The following is a 20,365-nucleotide window of genomic DNA, read 5'->3' as shown; positions in this document are numbered from 1 at the left end:
GACACTTCTTACAACATCAGCTCAACCTGATGGAGCCTCTGCCCTCCCCTCCAGCCCATGACCCGCCGGTTTCCTTCCTGTCCACTATCCTCCAGCCACAGAAGCCTGCACGTGGGGCTCATTCCAAAGCTGGTTCATTCCCACCTTCGCGCTTCACACGTATCTAGAAAGCTCTTTTCTCAGCCTTGTGATGGCTGGCTCTTTCTTATCAGTCAGGTCTCTGATCAAATGTCTCCTCCTTGGACACTCCCATGTCTTCCTTCTGGTGCCTCCATGGTTACTTTCAAGTCCTCTACCTTGCTTCACTGGCTTCATCGATTCTAGAATTAAACATTTACATGTCTACTCATCTATCCTATAGAACATAAGCTCCACAAAGGCAGGAAGCTTGTCTATCTTGTTCAACACTGTATCTCCATTTCCTAGCACAAGGTCTGGTAGGTTCTGAATAAATATGAGTTAGATGAATGAATTTAATGAATAAGTAAAAGCGGTCTTCAGGAATCCTACCTGCATCTGTGCTTTCTTCATATTGGCATTGACGACAGCTGCCATGTAACCAAGAGCAGCCTCACGGGTTTCTCCGTTTAACAAAATACTATGCAGAATCTTGAAAAGCTCTTGCTGAAATTTATTTTATAAGGGAAGAAAAAAGTTAAAACTTTGTTTAAAAAATTATTCCTTTTTGACTTTATGAAAAGCTAAACTGCTTCCCCCTTTTTCTCCTCTCCCACATCCACTCATTTTAGAAGAACCTGACTATAAGGATAGAAGAAAAGTCCATATTCAACTGTATCAAGATGATCAGCATGAAAGCAGAATGTGGAGTGGAAGAGGGGAGTAGTTACAGTTTTAATAAAATGGCCTTTGCTATCTCCTTTCCAGGATAGGGGCCAAATTACCTTAATCACACTCTAATGAGCCTATAATTGTGCTGCTTTGAACTTTCAGAACTGAAAACACATTCATCCTTTGGATTCATTTTCTCAACACCTACCCTTCCCAGCTCCAAGTAATGCTGCAGTGATTGGCTCACCACACGAGTGTTTTCCAGGGTAATGGCAGGCCCTGAGAAATATTTTTCAACCACTTTTGCCTGGAAAGAGAAAGCAAAAATTCAATCAACGTATAATATACATTTGGGGAAGAATCTGAACCTAAGAGCAGCAAAGTGCAAAGGGCCGCTGTACTTACATCATCTTCTGCAAAGACTGAGAAGCTAAAGAAAGCTCCCAAATACGAGAGTCTCTGCAGCTCCCGCCCAGAGCCAGGGCTTAATGATTTAGGCAACCACAAAGGCAAAGAAGCAACCTAGGAAAAAACAGAAGAGGCAAGTCAAGCTGCTAAATCAGCAAGTGATGTAAAAATGAGACAAAAAGAATTCTCAGCAGCTGACCTGTTCAGCTGGTTCTTAGCCACCAGCAAAATGGCTGACACTTAACATCCAAAAACGCAAGGTCACAAATAGCTTAGGATCCCTGTCCACTTTTTCTCATTCCAGATGGAGGAAAGCCCTCCAGGTCCTCTACATTTTTACAAGATATACTTTTAATTTCTATGTTTCATGATAATATTCGACATCATGCAAATGAACTATTCCTATACTACCAAAGGACTCAAGGAAACGTTTCCAATAGGACATGTTATACTAGCTGTACAATACTTATCTCCCGAAAATCACAAAAGAAAGTGAATAATGTCATTCCTGGAAATAATGTAGGTGACAACAATGTAACAGCTGAGAGCCACCCACATGTATTACTCACATCTGCATCTCAACGTCCTCCAAGAGACATTTTTCAGATACTGTTACTTAAGGAATATCTTCTATGTTACATGTTCACTGAAAATGTGCAAGTCCACTAGGGTGGCACTTACCAAATTGCACACAGGGTGTGTCTTTCCAAACTTGGTTTCACAGAGCTCACCTAAAGCCTAGAAACAAGATCAGAAAGGGTCATTTAAATGTATTCCATCCTAAACTGACCACCATGTGTAACATCAAGACATAGCTTTAATGCTGCTATAAATATGTATGCATTCCCAACAAAGCACTAATAGCTTCACTGCTTTTCTGATGAATAAACTAGTACATGTGCATTGTAAGAAACTTCAGATAAAACAGAAATATAAATTGAAACTAAAAGTCACTCATAAACTTTACCCTCAGAGATAACCTCTATTGATATTTTGGCCAAGAGCTTTCTAGACATATTTTGTACATATACACACAGAGGTAAATGAGTGTATTCTTACAATAAATGATTTTTTCACTTAACATCTTTCTATACCAAAAAGATATGCTTCATAAACTTTAGATGGCTAGTCTTGCCAGTATTAAACAGGACTATAAATAATTAAAATTTAATAAGTGACAAATTCAAAATATATTTAAAAGTATTCCTTGGTTTCAAGGTCCCTGGCTTTTTGAGAACCTCAAAGTTTCCCTTTGGCGCTCCAATCGTTCTCAAGTTAAGACAATCAGGAAATATAGTTCTTAGGCACATAAACAGAGTTTACCATGGCCATGGTAATACAGTCAAACACTATTTTAACAGTGAATTTAATTTCCTCTGTGATGTGGATGTTGCTATGGGAGTTGCTAAACAGCTGCTGGAAGCTTTTGAGTCCATGCATTTAGGCACTGACACATCTGAGAAGCCGCTGAGGCTCAGAGAGCCACTGAGAAGGAAACATTCTCTCTGCTCAGCACCAGGGCTCCCAAACTCAGCTGCACGTTAGGATCACCTGGGCAGCCTCTGAAAGCCCAATGCCAGGCCACACCCTCACCACACCCTCAACGAATTAAGTCACAGCTTTGGAGAGCCAGGCAGAAGTACTTTCTAAAGATCCCCAGGTGATTCCAAGGTATGGCAAAGTTGGGATCTGCTGACCTAGAGGATAATCATGCTTCTTTCTGATTTTAGCTCCAACGGTCTTCCTCTTCCTGCCTTAAATTATTGCCCTTTCTCTCACTGCACTCCCTTTGCTGCACAAGCATCAATACTGGTACAAAATAAAACTATTGTCTATCATAATGCAGGCCTTTGTCTTTTGACCCAGAAGAACACTTTGTTGATATTTGACACTGAAAGCTCCTTACTGAATCATCAAGCTAATTCAAACCACAAGAGAAAAGCCAACAATTCCAGGAAGGAATATTTATACAATACAGTGATAATTAATGTACACTAAGAGATTTCATCACTGAACTCAAATAATCAGATTTTTCCACTTCCTTTTATGTGCCAAAGACAGAACAATGCATGAGGAATAACGGAATTTCATTAGGAACCGGAATAACACGTGCACTAGGAAGCACCCTGACATAAATTCATTCCAAATTATTTTTAAAACGAAGACTTCCTGCTTCACCTTCTATTTACCTGGCTTTAATGTTTTAATGTTTAACTTTAATATGTAGCCTTTTAGCTCCGTTTTGATTTTCTGAAACAGACAAATACACCTCTGTGTTTGCACCGATTGTAATTATCTGACTGTATCATTGTGGTCTTGATTGTTGCCTTGAGGAGAGGCACCTTAGCTCATGAGCTCCTGGGTCCTCTGTGTGTGTCACACTTGAGGCGCTCAGGAAGCAGTGAATTAATGGTCAGATGGAATCAAGTTAGCAGAATAAGTAAAAGGAACATGGGCAGGAAAACATCCATTTAACCGAGGCTTCAATTTACACAAGGTCGTATTTATACACGGAGTCAACTAATGTCACGTTTTGGTATTTTTCCTTCATACTTTTAGAATGAAAAATATTCAGTAATACTTCAAAGTATTTTTCTCCCAAAATTTTAAAGAAGCAAGGTGAGAGAAGAAAACAGCCTCTTATTTTCCTTCTAGGTCCAATATTTTCACAACTCTGAAGACCCTTGGTGAGAATCTAGCCAATAGTTCTGTCCACAATTGATACTTCCTCTAAGTGCCTGGAGGAGCTGAGCAAACTTGTGTTTTCCAAGTAAAGCCTGAAGTGAAGTGCACAGCCTCAGGAAATGGGGAAGGTGAACAAGAGAAGCACTGTGCAATTTTCTGTGCAAAGTCACGACATAAAGACAAAATTGTATTCCTTTTCTTAATCTAACTCTGCCTTCTTTATCTGCATTTGTCACAGTTCTTTTTTTTTTTTTTTTTTAATTAACAAAATTTCACCCCAAATATGGTATGCTCATTGCTAGGACAATCAAGAAGGAAACCACCAAGGATTATTGTTTTCATAAGCTATAGAGTAAGGCAAAGTACATTTTAATGACTGCATCACTGACTCCTGTCTAGGGCTCAGATGGTGAAATATGTACCACGCTGCTAACTGTCTTCACTGATGCATCTCACTGCACACCAAACACTCTGCATGGCCAACACAATGATTTCATGTTTTAAGTTTGAAAACAAGGTTGATCGTGGACCTGAAAGAAAAGTGTACGTTACAATCATCTGGAAGAAAAACATCTACTGAATGTGTTACAAGGAAAGGAACAAAGTTTACCATGAGGGGGTATTTAAAGTAGTCGCTATCGAGGGAGCACTCTTTGGCAGCAAGAGCCAGGCCTTGTAAAATGGGGATAAAGATCTACAAGAAAGAAAAAAAAAATCAGAAATATAAGTTAAAGAAAATTTAAGAACAGGAGGCATGTCAAATAAAGCGCCGGATCTGCAAGTCCAGGCATTTGCACTGCTTGCCCAAGGAAAAGCTGTTTTGCATATACGGGAGCCTAGAATCCAGCCACAGGGTGTTGCTTTGTCCTTTCACAAGGCTGACCGTAAAGTAAGGCAGCTGAATTCTCCACAAGTAATAGGTTTTGGTGAATCCTAAAACTCCGACAAAACTCCCCATGATTCAACAGAAACTCACAAAGGTGGAGCCTGCTGTAGGACTCTCCAGGGCTCCTTGCTCTAATCAAATCAATTAATCTAACCTGCACATCACAGCAACGAATATGTTTCTGATTACCAAGCACCTATAATCTGTAAAAAAAACTGGACTACATGTTCCAATATCTGCTCAATTCTATTAACATTTTAAGAAATTTTTTGTTGCCACCCCTACACCTACATTTAATTCTTTCCACCTTTCCTTGTTTACTTCGAAGAGAACAAAAAAAAAATAGACCAGTAATGGATATTATTATTATCTTAACTTGAATTATGTAGAACAAAGAGATGGCTGGTGAATGTTGAAATTGGAAAAGAAAACTTCATCAGGAGGCCTTAGCTCCATATATGATGTGATTAATACAACAACCCGATGTCAGAGCCTAAGGGCACTCAAATTTACGTTTACAAGCTCACCATTAATAGCAGGACACAGGAACACTGCAGAATCTGCTCAGCACAGCTCAGGTTTAAATTTCACAGTGTACTCCTGAGCAGCACATTTAGGGAGTTGGTTGGGATTCAAGACTAATAACATTAAGCTGAAAATGTTGTAAACAACAGCTGACAGTCTGAATGCCAACAAGTCGAAAAAGGGAGTGTTCTAAAAAGCTACTAGAAAACCTGAAAAATTCTCTTTCCTACTAATTTCATCCCATTGTGTGGAACACCTTTGTCATTTAAGGAGCACAGTATTAAAAAGGTGCCCTGCATTACAAAGTGTACTGGAGTGTCTTGAGATAGCAACACAGCTCTTGAAGAGATCCTTCTACTTCTCGCAACTCAAGTAATCAGGGTAGAAGTAATGTGCTTTCATAAGCTAGCTAAAAATGGAGAGGAAATGCTTGGGTGTAGGGGTGGGAAATGCCCAAACTGCAATCGAGGGAAAAACAGTAGTTCCAGAATCACCAAAAAATAAATTTCACAATTGATCATCTAGAAAAATCTCTTAAGCATTTTTTTCAGGAACGCCATAAAGTAAAACTTCTTTAGAGTTATCCTCTTTTGCAAGTAGGGTTTAAATTATAATAAGCAGACAAAATATTACTAAACATAATACTTTTCAAATATCAAACATTATACTGTTTGTGTGACTTACATTTTTAAAATAATTTTATTTTCAAATAAATACCTCCCAGCACTGATAAAAAATGCTCCAAGTGTTCATCTCCAATTCTAAATTCTAGCTACTATTTATTGCTGTTTATCTATGAACATCTCAAACTTTAATTAAAGGAAGAATGAAATTTCAGTCAAAAGATTTAATCATTCAAATCGGCCACATTCTTAAGACAAAAGGTAAAATGCTGTTTTTCAGTTCAGCAACTCCACTGTACTCATCATTTCTCTTGAGGAAACATGGTGACACATAAGAAAAGACAAGGGATCCGAATTCTGTGATTAAAAATAAACAGATTGGGCTTCCCTGGTGGCGCAGTGGTTGAGAGTCCGCCTGCCGATGCAGGGGACATGGGTTCGTGCCCCGGTCCGGGAAGATCCTACATGCTGCGGAGCGGCTGGGCCCATGAGCCATGGCCGCTGAGCCTGCGCGTCTGGAGCCTGTGCTCCGCAAAGGGAGAGGCCACAACAGCGAGGGGCCCGCGTACCATAAAAAAACAAACAAACAAACAAAACAGATCTGTTGTGGTTGCACAACACTGTGAATGTACTAATGCCACTGAATTATAAAATGGTTAATTTTATATTATGTGAATTTCATCTCAATTTTGAAAAACATAGAGGTCATTTCATAGCCTCTATGTAAGTTTCTTTATGAATAAAATAGGCATAACATTTTTTTAGCTGATCACCAGGCTTTTATACAGGAAAAGCTACTCTGGTTCCTCAAGTGATGTCTTTTTGAGTAGAAGTATTCTACTTTATGTATATTACACATATAATATAGTGTATCCCTTAAACCTTCCAAGACAGTTATATATTTTCATCAGAGTTCACTTAATTTTCTAGAGAAGAAAAGCTCACTATAATACCTAAAATATTTCTATAAGTCAGTAAGACCATCATTTAAGATGAGCAGTTGATAAATCCCAAATACAGAATACACAACACTGACTGGGATTTTCACTCCTGGATGCTTCTTTTACTAATATTTTGAAAACTGCTGAAAACACACTTCCTGAGAATTCAAAGGCCTCAATATGAATAGTTAAAAATAATATTAGGTATAAAAACAGATTAGGGATTTCCCTGGTGGCACAGTGGTTAAGAATCCGCCTGCCAATGCAGGGGACACGGGTTCGAGCCCTGGTCCAGGAAGATCCCACATGCCGCGGAGCAACTAAGCCCATGCGCCACAACTACTAAGCCTGCACTCTAGAGCCCGTGAGCCACAACTACTGAGCCTGCGTGCTGCAACTATTGAAGCCCGTGTGCTGCAACTACTGAAGCCCACGTGCCTAGAGCCCGTGCTCCACAAGAGAAGCCACTGCAATGAGAAGCCTGTGCACCACAATGTAGAGTAGCCCCCGTTCGCCAAAATTAGAGAAAGTCCATGCGTAGCAATGAAGACCCAAAGCAGCCATAAATAAACGAACAAACACAGTTTAAAAAAAAAAACAGATTAAAAGGAATCATATCATTTGTAGCTATTGCCTCTATTATTCTTTCTAGAAACAAAAAAAGAGATTATCATACAACAAATTAAGAAAATGTCATAAGCATCCTTTCATCATGGGAAACAGCTGTGTTAAAGTTGCTGTGGCAAAGTGCTTACTTTACAACACAGGCCACAGAACAGTAATCAAAATTCATGCCAAGGTTTTACCTTGGAAGAAATCTTCAAGAGTAACTTTTTTAGTTGTTATTATTATTATTAAGCTTTATTATTAAATATGACATATCTGCATTTTCACTTGCCTTTACCCAATGGGATATCAAAAATGTATGGATACTTAATGAATGAAGTAATCAGTAAGATCTGAGACTTCATTCCCGGTCTAGTGGTAAGAAGACAATGGTTTTATGTGACGTGCAAACTGCAGCTGAGCTAATTTGGTCTTTGATTTATTAATCTCCTTTTTGTAAACTCAGAGAACTAACTTTCAACACTACTTATGTGGCAAATGTATATCACGTCTTATGCGATCTCTTGGTAGTGTGTTAAAAGCTTCTTAAAATCAAAGACAGGGCCTTATATTTCTTCTACTCTCCCAAAGCACTTAGCACAGACCATGTTTAAAATACCTGATGCTTGACTGATTAGTTGAAATGTACACATGATTGAACAATGCAGCTGTCAATTTGACTTCCTCAAGACAGGAACTTCGGGTAGCTCTCTCTGAGCACATAACATGTGCATGTTCAAATTCAGGAACCAAAGTTTTCAATATATGGTGTCTTTAGAAATCTACCTCGGCAGAGAAGCTCCTAATCCAGAAGTTTCAGGAGCAAACACCCAAAACCTTACCTGCTTGAACACTTCTTCATCCTGGTGAGTGGTTCTCACCAGTTCTTGAATGAAGCCGTATGGGAGATTCCTACACAGCATGTACGGCACCAGGAAGGACGGCTGCTGCAGGGACCTGCAGACCCACGAAAGTCAAGGGCTCTGATGAATCAACTTGTCACCGTGTAGCAACAGAATATACAGAATGTCATGGAGCTGACAATCACAGGTCAAGCTTCAAATTTCCCAAATAATCCACACAATAGTCAATCATTTTAGGCAAAAGATCACCTCTCTCATTGTTAAGATAATCATTTTGGGGGGCTTTTCAGTGAGAAACTATAGAAAGCTTTAAAGAATCCATCTTTGCCTCCAGATAGCCCTTGAAAAATAAAGCATTAGAAAAACCGAAGTATTATATGTCTCTTTTACTTATTTATTTATGCCTAATCCAATGGGGGGAAAAAAAGATTAGCAGTGGCTGAAGACCTTTTTAAGCTCTTATTAATTTTAACCATGGAACAGTGTTTAAGTTTTAGTACATGTGCATCATTTTCCTTTTTTTTTTTTTTTTCTGACAAACTTCAAAAATGGTTATGGTAAGATCATCCAGAATGAATAAATCTTGAACTTTGTCATTTTTCCTTTAGATGTTTTTTCATAAGAGAAATGAAATACAGAAATACTTTTTTATTAAACTCGAAACCTTTATGGGACCCTCTGAACAAAAATTAATAATGTAGTACACTTCGGGTGATTCCCATATTACCTATTCCACCACTATTCTTTATTATTGAATAACAGAAATTGATTATATGATACATGGAAAGTGATGATCTGCACATTTTTTTCAAGTATCTATACTGCTTTCAAGCAGCTGCTTTTAAACTGAATTACTAATTTCCTGCCCTGATGTCAACATATTTCAACCACAGTCTATCTCAATAAAGCACACAGAGTGTTTTATTTTCATAGTATTTTAGAGAAAGAAAGGGACCTCAGAAACCATCTAGTCAACAGCTCATTTCATGGGTGAGGAAGTGAGTTATCCAACGTGGTGCAGAATGGCTGGGCAGCCTGATGGAGAAGGCCCTCTCCCTGCTAACAGCAAGCACATATTGGTTTTTCATACCTTGGTTGTGTGAGGGACCCTTGTAGTACTAATGCAGTATGGGATATGCACTGTGAGCGGATGTTGCTCAGAAGCTGGCTGACTGCTGGCTGGCTGCACATCTGCAAAGAAAGGTAGAGGTTAGGTCTACAAAGACAAACAAAATAATCCCATACAGTTGAAAACTGACAAGAGTCAGAAGAGATCAATCTGCAGGAAATGGCATCCTTTTCTCTTCCTTTACTGATGATGAACAAACTAGAGTAACTGTATCATCCAAGTATAATGTCTCCACTAAAATCTACAATTAGAGAAGAGAGAAGCAGAAGCTTCAGGTGACCACGTGGGAAGTTCAGAGATATGCCCACTCTCTTTGCTTCTGCTAAGGTTAAGTGCAGTAAACCCCAAGAGGCCCTTCACAAATATGAAACTAACAGGTTGACAACCGGATTAGTTTCCAATGGAAAACCAGAACTAGAAAATGAAATTGGAGGCGGGGGGATAAATTGGGAGATTGGGATTGACATATACACACTACTATATATACAACAGATAACTAATAAGGACCTACTGTATAGCACAGGGAACTCTACTTAGTACTCTGCAACGGCCTATATGGGAAAAGAATCTTAAAAAAAAGAGTGGATATTTGTATATGTAAAACCGATTCACTTTGCTGTGTACCTGAAACTAACACAACCTTGTAAATCAACTATACTCCAATAAAAATTTAAAAAAAAAGAAAATGCAATAGGAATGAAATGAGATAATAATAAAGTAACTCAGCATGAAATAGAAGAAAAAGTGAACCTTGCTGAGTTTAAACCCAGTTTTGCAATTTATTATTTATGTGATTCTGGACAATTACAGGTATCCCTCACTTTTTGAAAGTTCACTTTATGCCACTTGGCTTTTAGGAAAGACCGAGGTGAGTATATACTTGATCTCTCTGAGGTTCATTTGCTTATTAACACAATGGAAAAAAATAATACTTATACCACACAGGACTACACTGGACTAATGAACAACTGTGAGAATGAGACCTAGCCAAGTGTCTGGCAGTCTAGGCGCTCCATAAATGTTGGCTATTATGATTACGACAGACTAGGAGAGAAATCACCAGGGCCGTTTAAGTCGCTGGCGGCAGTGGCACTTGGCCCTGTCACTTCTTCCCTCCACTAGGATGTGAGTTCCATGAGGACTGGGGTCCTCGTCTGTCTGGTTCACTGATCCACCCCCAGCTTCTAACACAGTGCCTGACCCATAGTAGATGCTCAGTAACCATTTCACTGATTGAATACATGAATGAATGCTCATTAGGGGGTCAAAAACCAATTATTTATCCACCACATAACCAGGTTTTTGTGGGGGTTTTAAAATGAATCCATTTCATGTTACCTTCGGTGCTTTTTTTTCCTCTATTCCAACTCGGTCAAAACACTCGATGAGGTAGTTCAGCATATCTGTCTCCTTGCACGTCTCAATGGTGAAATGGTCGCTGTAGGAATCCCAAGTACTTGCCCCACCAGAGGCTCCCAAACTTTGGAGAAAAGAAGAATGGATGATTTTTATCTGTTCTCAATAAATAATGTTTGATAGAGTTCGCACTTCTGCAGAAAGCCCGTTAGGGTCCCCACGCCCAGAACAAAGCACAGACACCCATGCAGCCGAGGCTGGAGCTTGTTTCACCTGCTCCAAGTCCAACAATAGCCATTTTTAGTAAACATTTTATTGACCTAAGAAGAAAGTCTGTCCAGAAACCCAACATCTTATCTTCTTGGGAACAGCACCTTACAAAACCAGGAGGACTCTAAGAATTGCTACCGAGCGCTGGGCATTTGAAGGGATACCACACGTATGTAAATCCAACTGGCCAGCTGCAATTAGGCAGGCTTGGAGGTTAAAGCCAGCCTATGCTATGACGTAATCGAAGTCTTCAGGAGGGAAGTTACAAGGGACTAACAAAACACCCCTCTTCCTAACTTCTAGCACAGATCTTAAAAGCCTTCACCCAGCATTCGGCAACAGGACCAGGGCTTAGGAAAACCGTCCAGTTAGGAGACATGAAAAATACGTTAAAACACAAATTTTCCAAAATGTTTGGCAAAAGGGACAAAGTAGTATAGTGAAAACAAAACAAAAACCTTGCACTAGGAGTATCCAAACTTGCATTCTATTCCCATCCCTACTGCTTACTTGTTACCTGAACCCAGAACTTCATCTCATCTGCAGTGAGGGTTCAATAAAATCATGTGGAGGTGCTTTGCAAAATATAAGCAGGATACAACGTGAGGCACTGTTATTATTAGTAACAACTATTCCCTGAGACCATTATCACAAGGGTTAGGTGTTAGGAAGTCAAAGTTTAGATTAACCATCAATAGGTCAAATACCAAATCTGATGTTTAACTCACAAATTTGATAGACATAAAAGATACAAAAAGATTAATCATGGCATAGGAAGAGGTCAGGAATTTTGAAATGAAGACAAATGAAAAAATATAAACTTAGCAAAAAAAAAAAATTTACATGTGAAAGATGATAAAGGCGGGGAAGAATATCAGGAACTTGAGATACCCATCCCTACTTCAGCCTGGGGCAGATAGGAGCTAGAAACTAAAAGAAGAATTAAGATATTAATGATATGTTATGCAGATAGATGCACAGATACACATAAGTAATTTTGGAATATATACATAACTGACCTTAGAATTTTAGAATATACATAATTGACCTTGGAATTAAAGTATGATATTAGAGTATTTTAATTTAAAAAGATGAAAACAATGCCAAGGCTTTAAATCCAAGGCTCTCAGGCCAGAGTCTCGTAAATCTGAATTCTTACAACTTACTTACTACATAGGTCTGATAGAAGGGAAGGGAGGAGGGGAGGCTGAGAAGCAGTCAAAAGCACAAGGCAGCCAACGTCCTCCTGACTGGGCAGGCAACGGAGCCACCCACAAAGTACCTCACCAGAGACAAAGATGGGCAACCCAGGGTGGGAAACCTCAAAAAACCAAAAACAATTCTTGTGTCTTCACACCACTTAAATTTTGGGCTACATTTCATGGTATGGTAAGATCTGTTATCTGTTAATTGGCCTGACAACAGAAAGATGAGGACTGTAATAAAGCAAAGGGAAAAAACAACAACAACATAAGAATAAAACAGAAAAACCCACCCATAAATATAAGAAGTGTGGTGAATCCCCAGAAGGAGACAGGGGAAAAAGATATTTGGCTTTACCTGCCACGATCTCGCTCTCAAGCTATCTGCTATCCCTCCCTCTTCCATCTGAGGTTAGTGACTCAGGGACTATATTCACTGCACATCCCAAAGATGAAATGTGCTAACACAGGCTTATAACTATACACGGTTAAGGTTAAATTCCCTTTGAGAAGCTCTCACAGATGACAATGAAAATAGATCTTCCTCGTGTTTAAAATGAAGTATTTAAACTATACATTTCCTTGATAACAAGCCCCATCTTTCTCACATTTTTACACCTCTGAAATGGAAAGCATCTGATATTTGATGCCAATAGGTCCTTGCCAGTTGCAAGGAGTCAGTCTGATGCTGTGCCTGTGAACAACTGTGGGAAGTCAACGCGCTTAGCTTGTGGCTGCTGATGCACCGACACTGGGTTCCATTCTCAGCCAAAACGTCCCCTTTCATTTTAACTTAGATCTGAACACCTCAAAGTCAACTGAAATGCCTTCACGAACATTTCGCAAAGGCATGAAAAATGACAGGGTGTGTACGAGACTGCCAGGCAAGGCAATGAGAGACACTCAGAATGTGTAAGAGAAGTCTCAAAGATAAAAGACGTTGATGTTATGTTGTGATCATCTGTCAGGCACCAAACAACACTTCCAAGTGACTTTCAGAAGAGAAAGAAAGAAAAAAAAGAAACATAAGTTTAACTAAACAGAAAACATAGAATAAACCCTAGTGTTCATCAACGTGCTTCCAAATTATAAGATCAGTCCTAAGGGTGCCGAAGTAGATCATGAGCACAGGTATGCAAAGTGGCCAGTGTCACCAGGGATGTGCATGATTGTCAGTGGTCAAAACTGGTTTATAAGGATCTCTAGGTTTGAACTCAAATTTTGAATGTGATACTGAAGGAGAAAGGGGTGTACAGTTTATATGCATTAAATTTATGCTATCAATGGACGTTTTAAAATGTTTTAAAATAGTATTTCATTTTTTCCCTAAAGACGTTGTTATGAAATTCATGATGCTTTTACGACCGTAACATATGGAATATGACATTGGAAATATGTCATGTTTAAGTCCTAAGAGTATCTATAAAATTACACCTCCCTTGGGAGAATATGTGAACCATTTTCTGGTAACTACATCAACAATCCAACTGAATAACGTAATTACTTCACATATTGGAAATGCAGCTGCATCCTTCTGAAAACACAATGAAAATATTTCTGGGGATTTATACATGCATCAGATCTGTGCAAACTGAGTCGCATTTTAAATGTACCAAGAAAACTTGTTTCTTAAAAGGATTCCATTGCAGTTTCTTTTCTTCTGTCGTGGGAATAATCACCCTACTTTATTACTTTTTTAGATGCAGACTTCGGAATGGTATATTTTCTAGACGCAAGGCAAAGGCAGAGCTGGGCAGGGTCAAGCCATGTACATTCCCTGAACAAATGTCTGCACTGCTCAAGGTCCTGGGGGTAGTACACTGAATCAAACAGATCAAGACCTTGTTATATGGCAACTACATTACAGAGAGGAGACAATTAAAAAAAAAAAAACAGTATAGAAGTGCTGTAAGTGCTATGAAGAAAGGCAGAGTATGGGTGACAGGGGCAGGAAGAGTGTGTGAGTGTGAGTGTGTGTGTGTGTGTGTGTACATGTGGGATGCACGGTCTTGCAGGCCAGGGTGAGAGGCTTTGGGTCTTACTCTGTGGGAGAAGGGAAATCACTGGAGGGTTTGGGGGACAGACATGGTAGAAAGATTTCCTTTCGACCATCTCCGCTGCTTCATCTCCAAATAGTGATGAGGGGAAATGTCCATTTTTTCCACTATTTGCTAGTTTTCTCTTTCTCTGTTCACATAGGCTCATGACTTTCAAGATTTGATCTCCTTCACTGAAGTGTCTAAGCAGTGAAAAGAAGAACCCAATAAATGAAAGAAAAACTTCTTTCTAGTCATCAACTTCCTAAGAAACAATCAGAAAACGTGTCCTCAGAATAATTCCTTTGTTATCTTTATTACAAAGATAACTCTCACTTCACTCATTTCCATTCCTGCAGGAAGCAGTTCCTTATAATTCTTATAGCTTTTTTCACAGAGCACTATGAAACATTCTAGAAGGACTGTTTTTGCCTTTCTTAAATTAACCCTTATTATTACCACTATAAATAATTAACCTAGGAATGTATGTCCTAACTACTTCACAAAAGGTGTACAACCCATCGATTCCACTGGGTGAGCACAAAGGGAGACAGAAACAAGCCCCCTTGACTGCCGCTTCTACGACATTGACCTTACCAGGAGAGAAGTGGGTGTTAAAAGTGCTTCCTTCAAAGTAAATAAAATTCTGAGAAGATCAATTAGAAAAGGGGAAAGAAAAAACTCTTCACTGACTGCCCAAATTAATAAGATTTTTCTGCTACTTCTTCTTGGTTCTGACACTATGTGCATTCTTAAGTTCCTCTCTGTTTCATCAGTTATATATGAATACGCCCTGTCCTTCTACATTCTTTTTGATATCTATTCAGAATCTATAATTTCTAAAACCTGGACAGATCAGATTTCATTTTCACAGCCAGCAAAGGACCTGCCAACCGACTGGAGTGGGACTTTGTAATTAAGGAGTAAAACGCTGGCACTTTCTTGCCAAGGAACTGAGTAGCTGTGTAAACTCTGGGCAGCGAAATAACTAGTAAAGAATGAAAACGACACAAGTCCCACTGGGCAAAGATGGAGAAGCCAGAGGCAGCTGGGTACGGTGGGAGGCGTGTGAGTTCTGGACTCAGGCTCTGCCTTGTCCTAGTTGTGTGACTAACCTCCCTGTACCCACGTTTCCTCGCAGTAACTAGGGGCGGTGCTGTGAGGATTAGAGTGATAACGTAGGTTGAGTGCTGACACAGTACCTGGCAGGTGATGCTCATAATTATTCGCAGCTATAAGTACATAACCAGTAACATTTATTTCTCCTGATGAAGTCTACATCTGAGACAAGGTTGGGATGTTAGAAGTCTAGAGCGGAGTCAGTGAAAGCAGCAACCAATTCTGGTATCTTTGTTAGAGGAAGCTGGAATTCAACAGGCCAGGCAGAGACAGCATTTCTCCCACAGACAGCTTACAGTAAAACAGATAATAAAGCACTTTTATCATGTACAGAAATTGATTCCTGACAAGGATGTCTGCTGCATTACTATAGTCATGGATTAGGACTTTATCTACATGAAAAAGACACTTCTATCTTTGGGAAATTTACTTGAGAAACAGTGATACAACATTCAACCTAATACAAATATTGACCTTCCTGAATCAATATTCGACGTTGCACCAACACCCCTCTCTCTTTATATACCCTCTAATGACTCTTCTGAACACCGACGAATTGAATGCAGTGTACCTCACTCCTAAGGCTGTCTCTATTTTTATAGCCTGGAGCTATTTTTGAACACTGCTGGGCACAAATATCAACTCGGTCCAGAGGAAACTTCAATTTAAGAGCAAAATTGTAAGACAATGAGTGGGAGGGTTAGAAAGAAGGTGCTATTATATTTTCTTGCTCAAAGTCACCTAGAAGACCCAAGCGGTCTTTTTCACTCGGTTTTCAGGGGTGAACATTCAGCAACATCATGAGCTATGCCGTCTAAACAAATACGGTCTGGCTTTACCAAGGCCAAGGAGGTGAATGATTAGCAAAATTTAAGATCAGAAGTGAAAGCAGCGGGACTTCCCTGGTGGCGCAGTGGTTAAGAATCTGCCTGCCAATGCAGGGGACACGGGTTCGAGCCCTGGTCCGGGAAGATCCCACATGCTGCAGAGCAACTAAGCCCGTGAGCCACAACTACTGAGCCTGTGTGCCACAACTACTGAAGCCTGCATGCCTAGAGCCCATGCTCCGCAACAAGAGAAGCCACCACAATGAGAAGTCTGCGAGGGGCAATGAAGAGTAGCCCCCGCTTGCCGCAACTACAGAAAGCCCGTACGCAGCAATGCACACACACACACACACACACACACACACACACACGTTCCAGCCCCTCTGCCATTCCTAAATAGCAGCAATCCATGCAACTGTACATAAGAAAACATGCCTCCCAGAGTAGATGCTGCTCACACCTGGCAGCTCGTAAGAATACTCTTCCAACAGATAAATGGAGGGCCTCTCATTTTAGATCTTAGCGTGGGTGAACTTAATGACGACTGATCTTAACGATGACTGATCCTGTTCATGTTCTTGACAAATGATTACATGTAAGTTTTTCTCCAAACTTGCCAGGCAACAACTATGAAATTTTTTCTGTGTACCACTTTACCCCATGAGAAGGTCCTAATGCTTTAGTACATGCAAGGTTTCTCACATCTTGACTCTCCAGGCCACCTGGAATCATCTGACCCTATCCTGTTTGGATTCAAAGCACACCTCTAATTAGGACTTATGAAAGTTAGTTCCTAAGCACCTAGGCACATGCAGGGGTAAGACTCCATTCCTCTGATACCTGGACCCAAACTGGACACAAGAAAACTCATCACCACCACCACCACCTTCATCATCACCATCATCATCATCTTCTTCTCCATCTTCATCACTACTGTCCCCAGAAAGTGCGAGGAAGAGGAAGGAGAAAGGACTGTCGTACATACTACCGTAACAAAAGCAAAAAGAGTCATCAGGGAACAAAGGAAAGCAGAGAGGAGGAAAGCTTTTACAATTGCTGGCCTTTTAATGAAATCTTACGCTACAAGTTTTGTCTACTGACATGCAGAAAAATAATTCACCTAAATTATATAAAGGGATAGGAACACTTGAGGGGTGGAGGGCGCGGATTAATGGAGTCACGATACTGCTTCTTTCTAAGGGGCTGAAAACAAAGTGTCAATGCAAAACCACTTGCCAGAGGTAAGGGATCTGCTCCCTCAACCCCTTGGTCTGACTGTATTTCAACTATGATTAGCAACAGTACGAAACGTGGAAAAGCGGTCCTGTGAGCCCCAACTCTCAAATACAAGCTGCCCAGTCTCTGAAGTGCATTTGTCATGAGGCGTGACACGTGCCCTCGATTTCAAACATCAAGTGACTTCTTTTTATTTTGTACAGGAAGGAGGAAGAGTGAGGGGGGAGGAGGGAAGAAAGGGTCTCACCATCAAGCAACCCATACTTTCTGATGTGACTGAAGCCTGGCTGGGCGTGGACTCGGGGCACGAGCCTACCGAACCAGTTAGACACGCGGGTTAATGACCCCAAACAGAGAAACACAGGTAACTGAGGTCAGTGCCACACGACAGTTCTTCCAAACCGTGTTAATCTCCTCTCCCTGCACTGCAAACACGCACCCGACTCTCCTGCTGCATAGATACCTAGGAGAGCTCCTTAGGGAGGAGGGCCGTCTGCTCACGGCACCCGCACCGGGTGAGGCGGACAGTAAAGGTGGCCCCGCGCCGGTGGGTCTCTGTCGGGAGGAGCTGGTGGGCACGGCTTGAGGGCTACTAGCTGGGGTGGGCAGGCCTGGGGAGCTCGACAGGATGGAGCTGCCCAAGGACCGCGGGGCAGGAGAAGATGACGACCCCCAGGGGTGGGTGACAGTGTAGGGCCGGTACCGCGGAGACGAGGGCTGGCTTCCCGCAGGTGTCCCCGCAGCTGCGCCGTGAGGACTGAGGGAAGCGGAAGGAGTGGACGCCTGGCTGGCTGCCCGGGACGGGGGCGCCAGAGGCAGACTCATCACTGGCACAGAGCTCCAGACACTCGTGCTGGGAGCTGGGCTAGTCTCATAGAGGCTAAACGAGTTGAGAAAGGGAGGAAAGGAGAGAAAATTGAAGAAAAGCTTGAGACAAATAACTAAAATGAAAAACATCATGTTTTTAAAGAAGAGTATAATTTCACTTCATATCTCTAAGCGTTCAAGTATACAGATCTTTTAGAGACTCATCTAAATAACTGTAATCAGACTGCCATACTGATTTAGAGGCTACACTTACGAGAAAGCCTTCTTTCCAAAGAATAATATACTATACACAGTCATTTGTTCCTACAACTTAATTTACCAATAGCCTAACCATGGAAAGCAAGAGACCCAAGTGGAAGAGACAATATCTCCTCAATGAGTCAATCCATCCCCCAAACACAATACATGTCATAATCTGCATGACAGGCCCACAAATGAACATTCCCTTCTCTTACGTACTTCCTGGCTATTTTACCACCAATGAGATGTGCAAAAAGAACCACACCGACCTAGATAAAGAGCTGGCACCGAAGGAACCCACGCTGCAGAACATGGGGCTTGTTCCCGGATTGGAGCCAGTATTTAGCATGAGATTTCTGTCTGGTGACCGAGCTGCCGCTGCAATTGGCTGGGATGTGGCTGTCAGACTGGCAAATGGGTTTTCATCTCTAGTCTGAGTGGACATCATTAGCACTTCCATTAAAATCTGGCCAATCAAGTCCTTAAAATCAGAGAACACTGTTGGAAAGGCAGAATAAAGAAGAGGTTACACATGGTTCTTCATACACACGGTCCTCGAATAAGCCAAAGTGAACCAGAGAAGTTCGATGTAGTATCTTGGGTTGGATTCTGGAACAGTAGAAGGCCGTCAGTAGAAAACCTGGTGAAATCCAAATAAGGTCTGGAGTTTAGTTAACAGTAATATCTTAGTTCTGACAAATATACTATGGTCATGTAAGATGTTAGCATTAGGGAAAACTGCGTGAAGTGTATATAGGAACTCCCTGCACTATCTCTAGAACTTTCTGTAAATCTAAAATTATTCCAAAACAGAAAGATTAGAAAAAAAAAAACAAAAAAAGAACTGGAGCCCAGTTGATGAGAGTCACTGCTGATATATATTAACTATAAAAAGAAGCTACTCCCAACTACAGGTCAGTTTATCACACTAGAAATGCAACTGGGTTAATATTTCTTCACCTATATATGTTTATATACAGTTAAACTATTAAGTACAAAGTTCAAAGTATTTTATGAAGGGTCTAATATTTAGTTGCCACCTGCCTTTCTGGAGCAGACTCTGTCTTCTAGCTTCCTTCTTATTCTTTGCAGCTCCCAACTGCTTTACTGTAGGTCTTTAGATATATTTTAAATATTACTAAATAAATAAAATGTCTAACCCATGTAAATCTTATCTGATTTGTTATTAAAAATTACCACCTATATATGTACTGGACAGATTTGAGAATCTTAACAGTTACAATAATTACAAGTGGCAGGGTTTTGAAACTCATGGTTGCTAAGCTCATCTCTATAACCAGAGTTAAGAAGACCTCAGTGAAGTCAGAAGTAAACTATCCATCCACCAGGAACACAGAGGACTCGTGTGTGTCTGTGTGTGTGTGTGTGTGTGTGTGCACGCATGTCTGTCATGGAAGACAGGCAGCAGAGAAAAGGAAATGCAATCTCCTTGATGTTCATTCACTCATTTAAAATATATCTACTGAGGGATTATTAAGTGCAGGCACTGGGAATACATCAGTGAGCAAAACAGACAAAAATTCCTGCCATCAGGGAGGTTATATACTAGTGACACGTAGAAGAACACTCCAGCGCACTTCCCCTCCCTCTTCTGTTCTTGAAACGACTGCTGTAGAGAAAAGTGAGTGTGCCCTGTAATGCTGGTATCTTGCTAAGAGTTTTATTATTTTGCTGTAAGTGTGGTTTAGTGTAGCCTCTTAAAATAGAATCCTGTAAACACTGCAAAATATCAACGTGTGCTATCTTGCTAAGCAGTTTAATCAAGCAGATTTACT

The 20,365-nt window shown here is 40.6% G+C and overlaps 1 protein-coding gene across 3 annotated transcripts in view; it reads right to left on the bottom strand.

Moving 5' to 3' along the window:
- Window positions 1-20,365, bottom strand: part of UBE4B (ubiquitination factor E4B) — a 116,008-nt gene that overhangs the window by 46,273 nt on the left and 49,370 nt on the right. For 2 of the 3 annotated variants that reach the window (XM_060088942.1, XM_060088941.1), the window contains 9 exons: window positions 18,839-19,067; window positions 10,794-10,935; window positions 9,417-9,517; window positions 8,306-8,420; window positions 4,493-4,576; window positions 1,879-1,935; window positions 1,195-1,311; window positions 998-1,096; window positions 511-624 (listed from right to left, as the gene is read on the bottom strand). In XM_060088942.1, coding sequence (XP_059944925.1) covers window positions 511-624; window positions 998-1,096; window positions 1,195-1,311; window positions 1,879-1,935; window positions 4,493-4,576; window positions 8,306-8,420; window positions 9,417-9,517; window positions 10,794-10,935; window positions 18,839-19,067 — 1,058 coding nt within the window. Of the gene's footprint in view, window positions 1-510; window positions 625-997; window positions 1,097-1,194; window positions 1,312-1,878; window positions 1,936-4,492; window positions 4,577-8,305; window positions 8,421-9,416; window positions 9,518-10,793; window positions 10,936-17,105; window positions 17,250-17,964; window positions 18,382-18,838; window positions 19,068-20,365 lie in introns of all 3 variants that reach the window. The other variant, XM_060088943.1, reaches the window with a different exon arrangement.

The sequence above is a fragment of the Mesoplodon densirostris genome, chromosome 2, assembly GCF_025265405.1.
Source record: "Mesoplodon densirostris isolate mMesDen1 chromosome 2, mMesDen1 primary haplotype, whole genome shotgun sequence".
NCBI classification, from domain to species: domain Eukaryota; kingdom Metazoa; phylum Chordata; class Mammalia; order Artiodactyla; family Ziphiidae; genus Mesoplodon; species Mesoplodon densirostris.
Note: the sequence above shows the minus strand (reverse complement) of the source record. Positions and strands in the feature narration are given on the sequence as shown.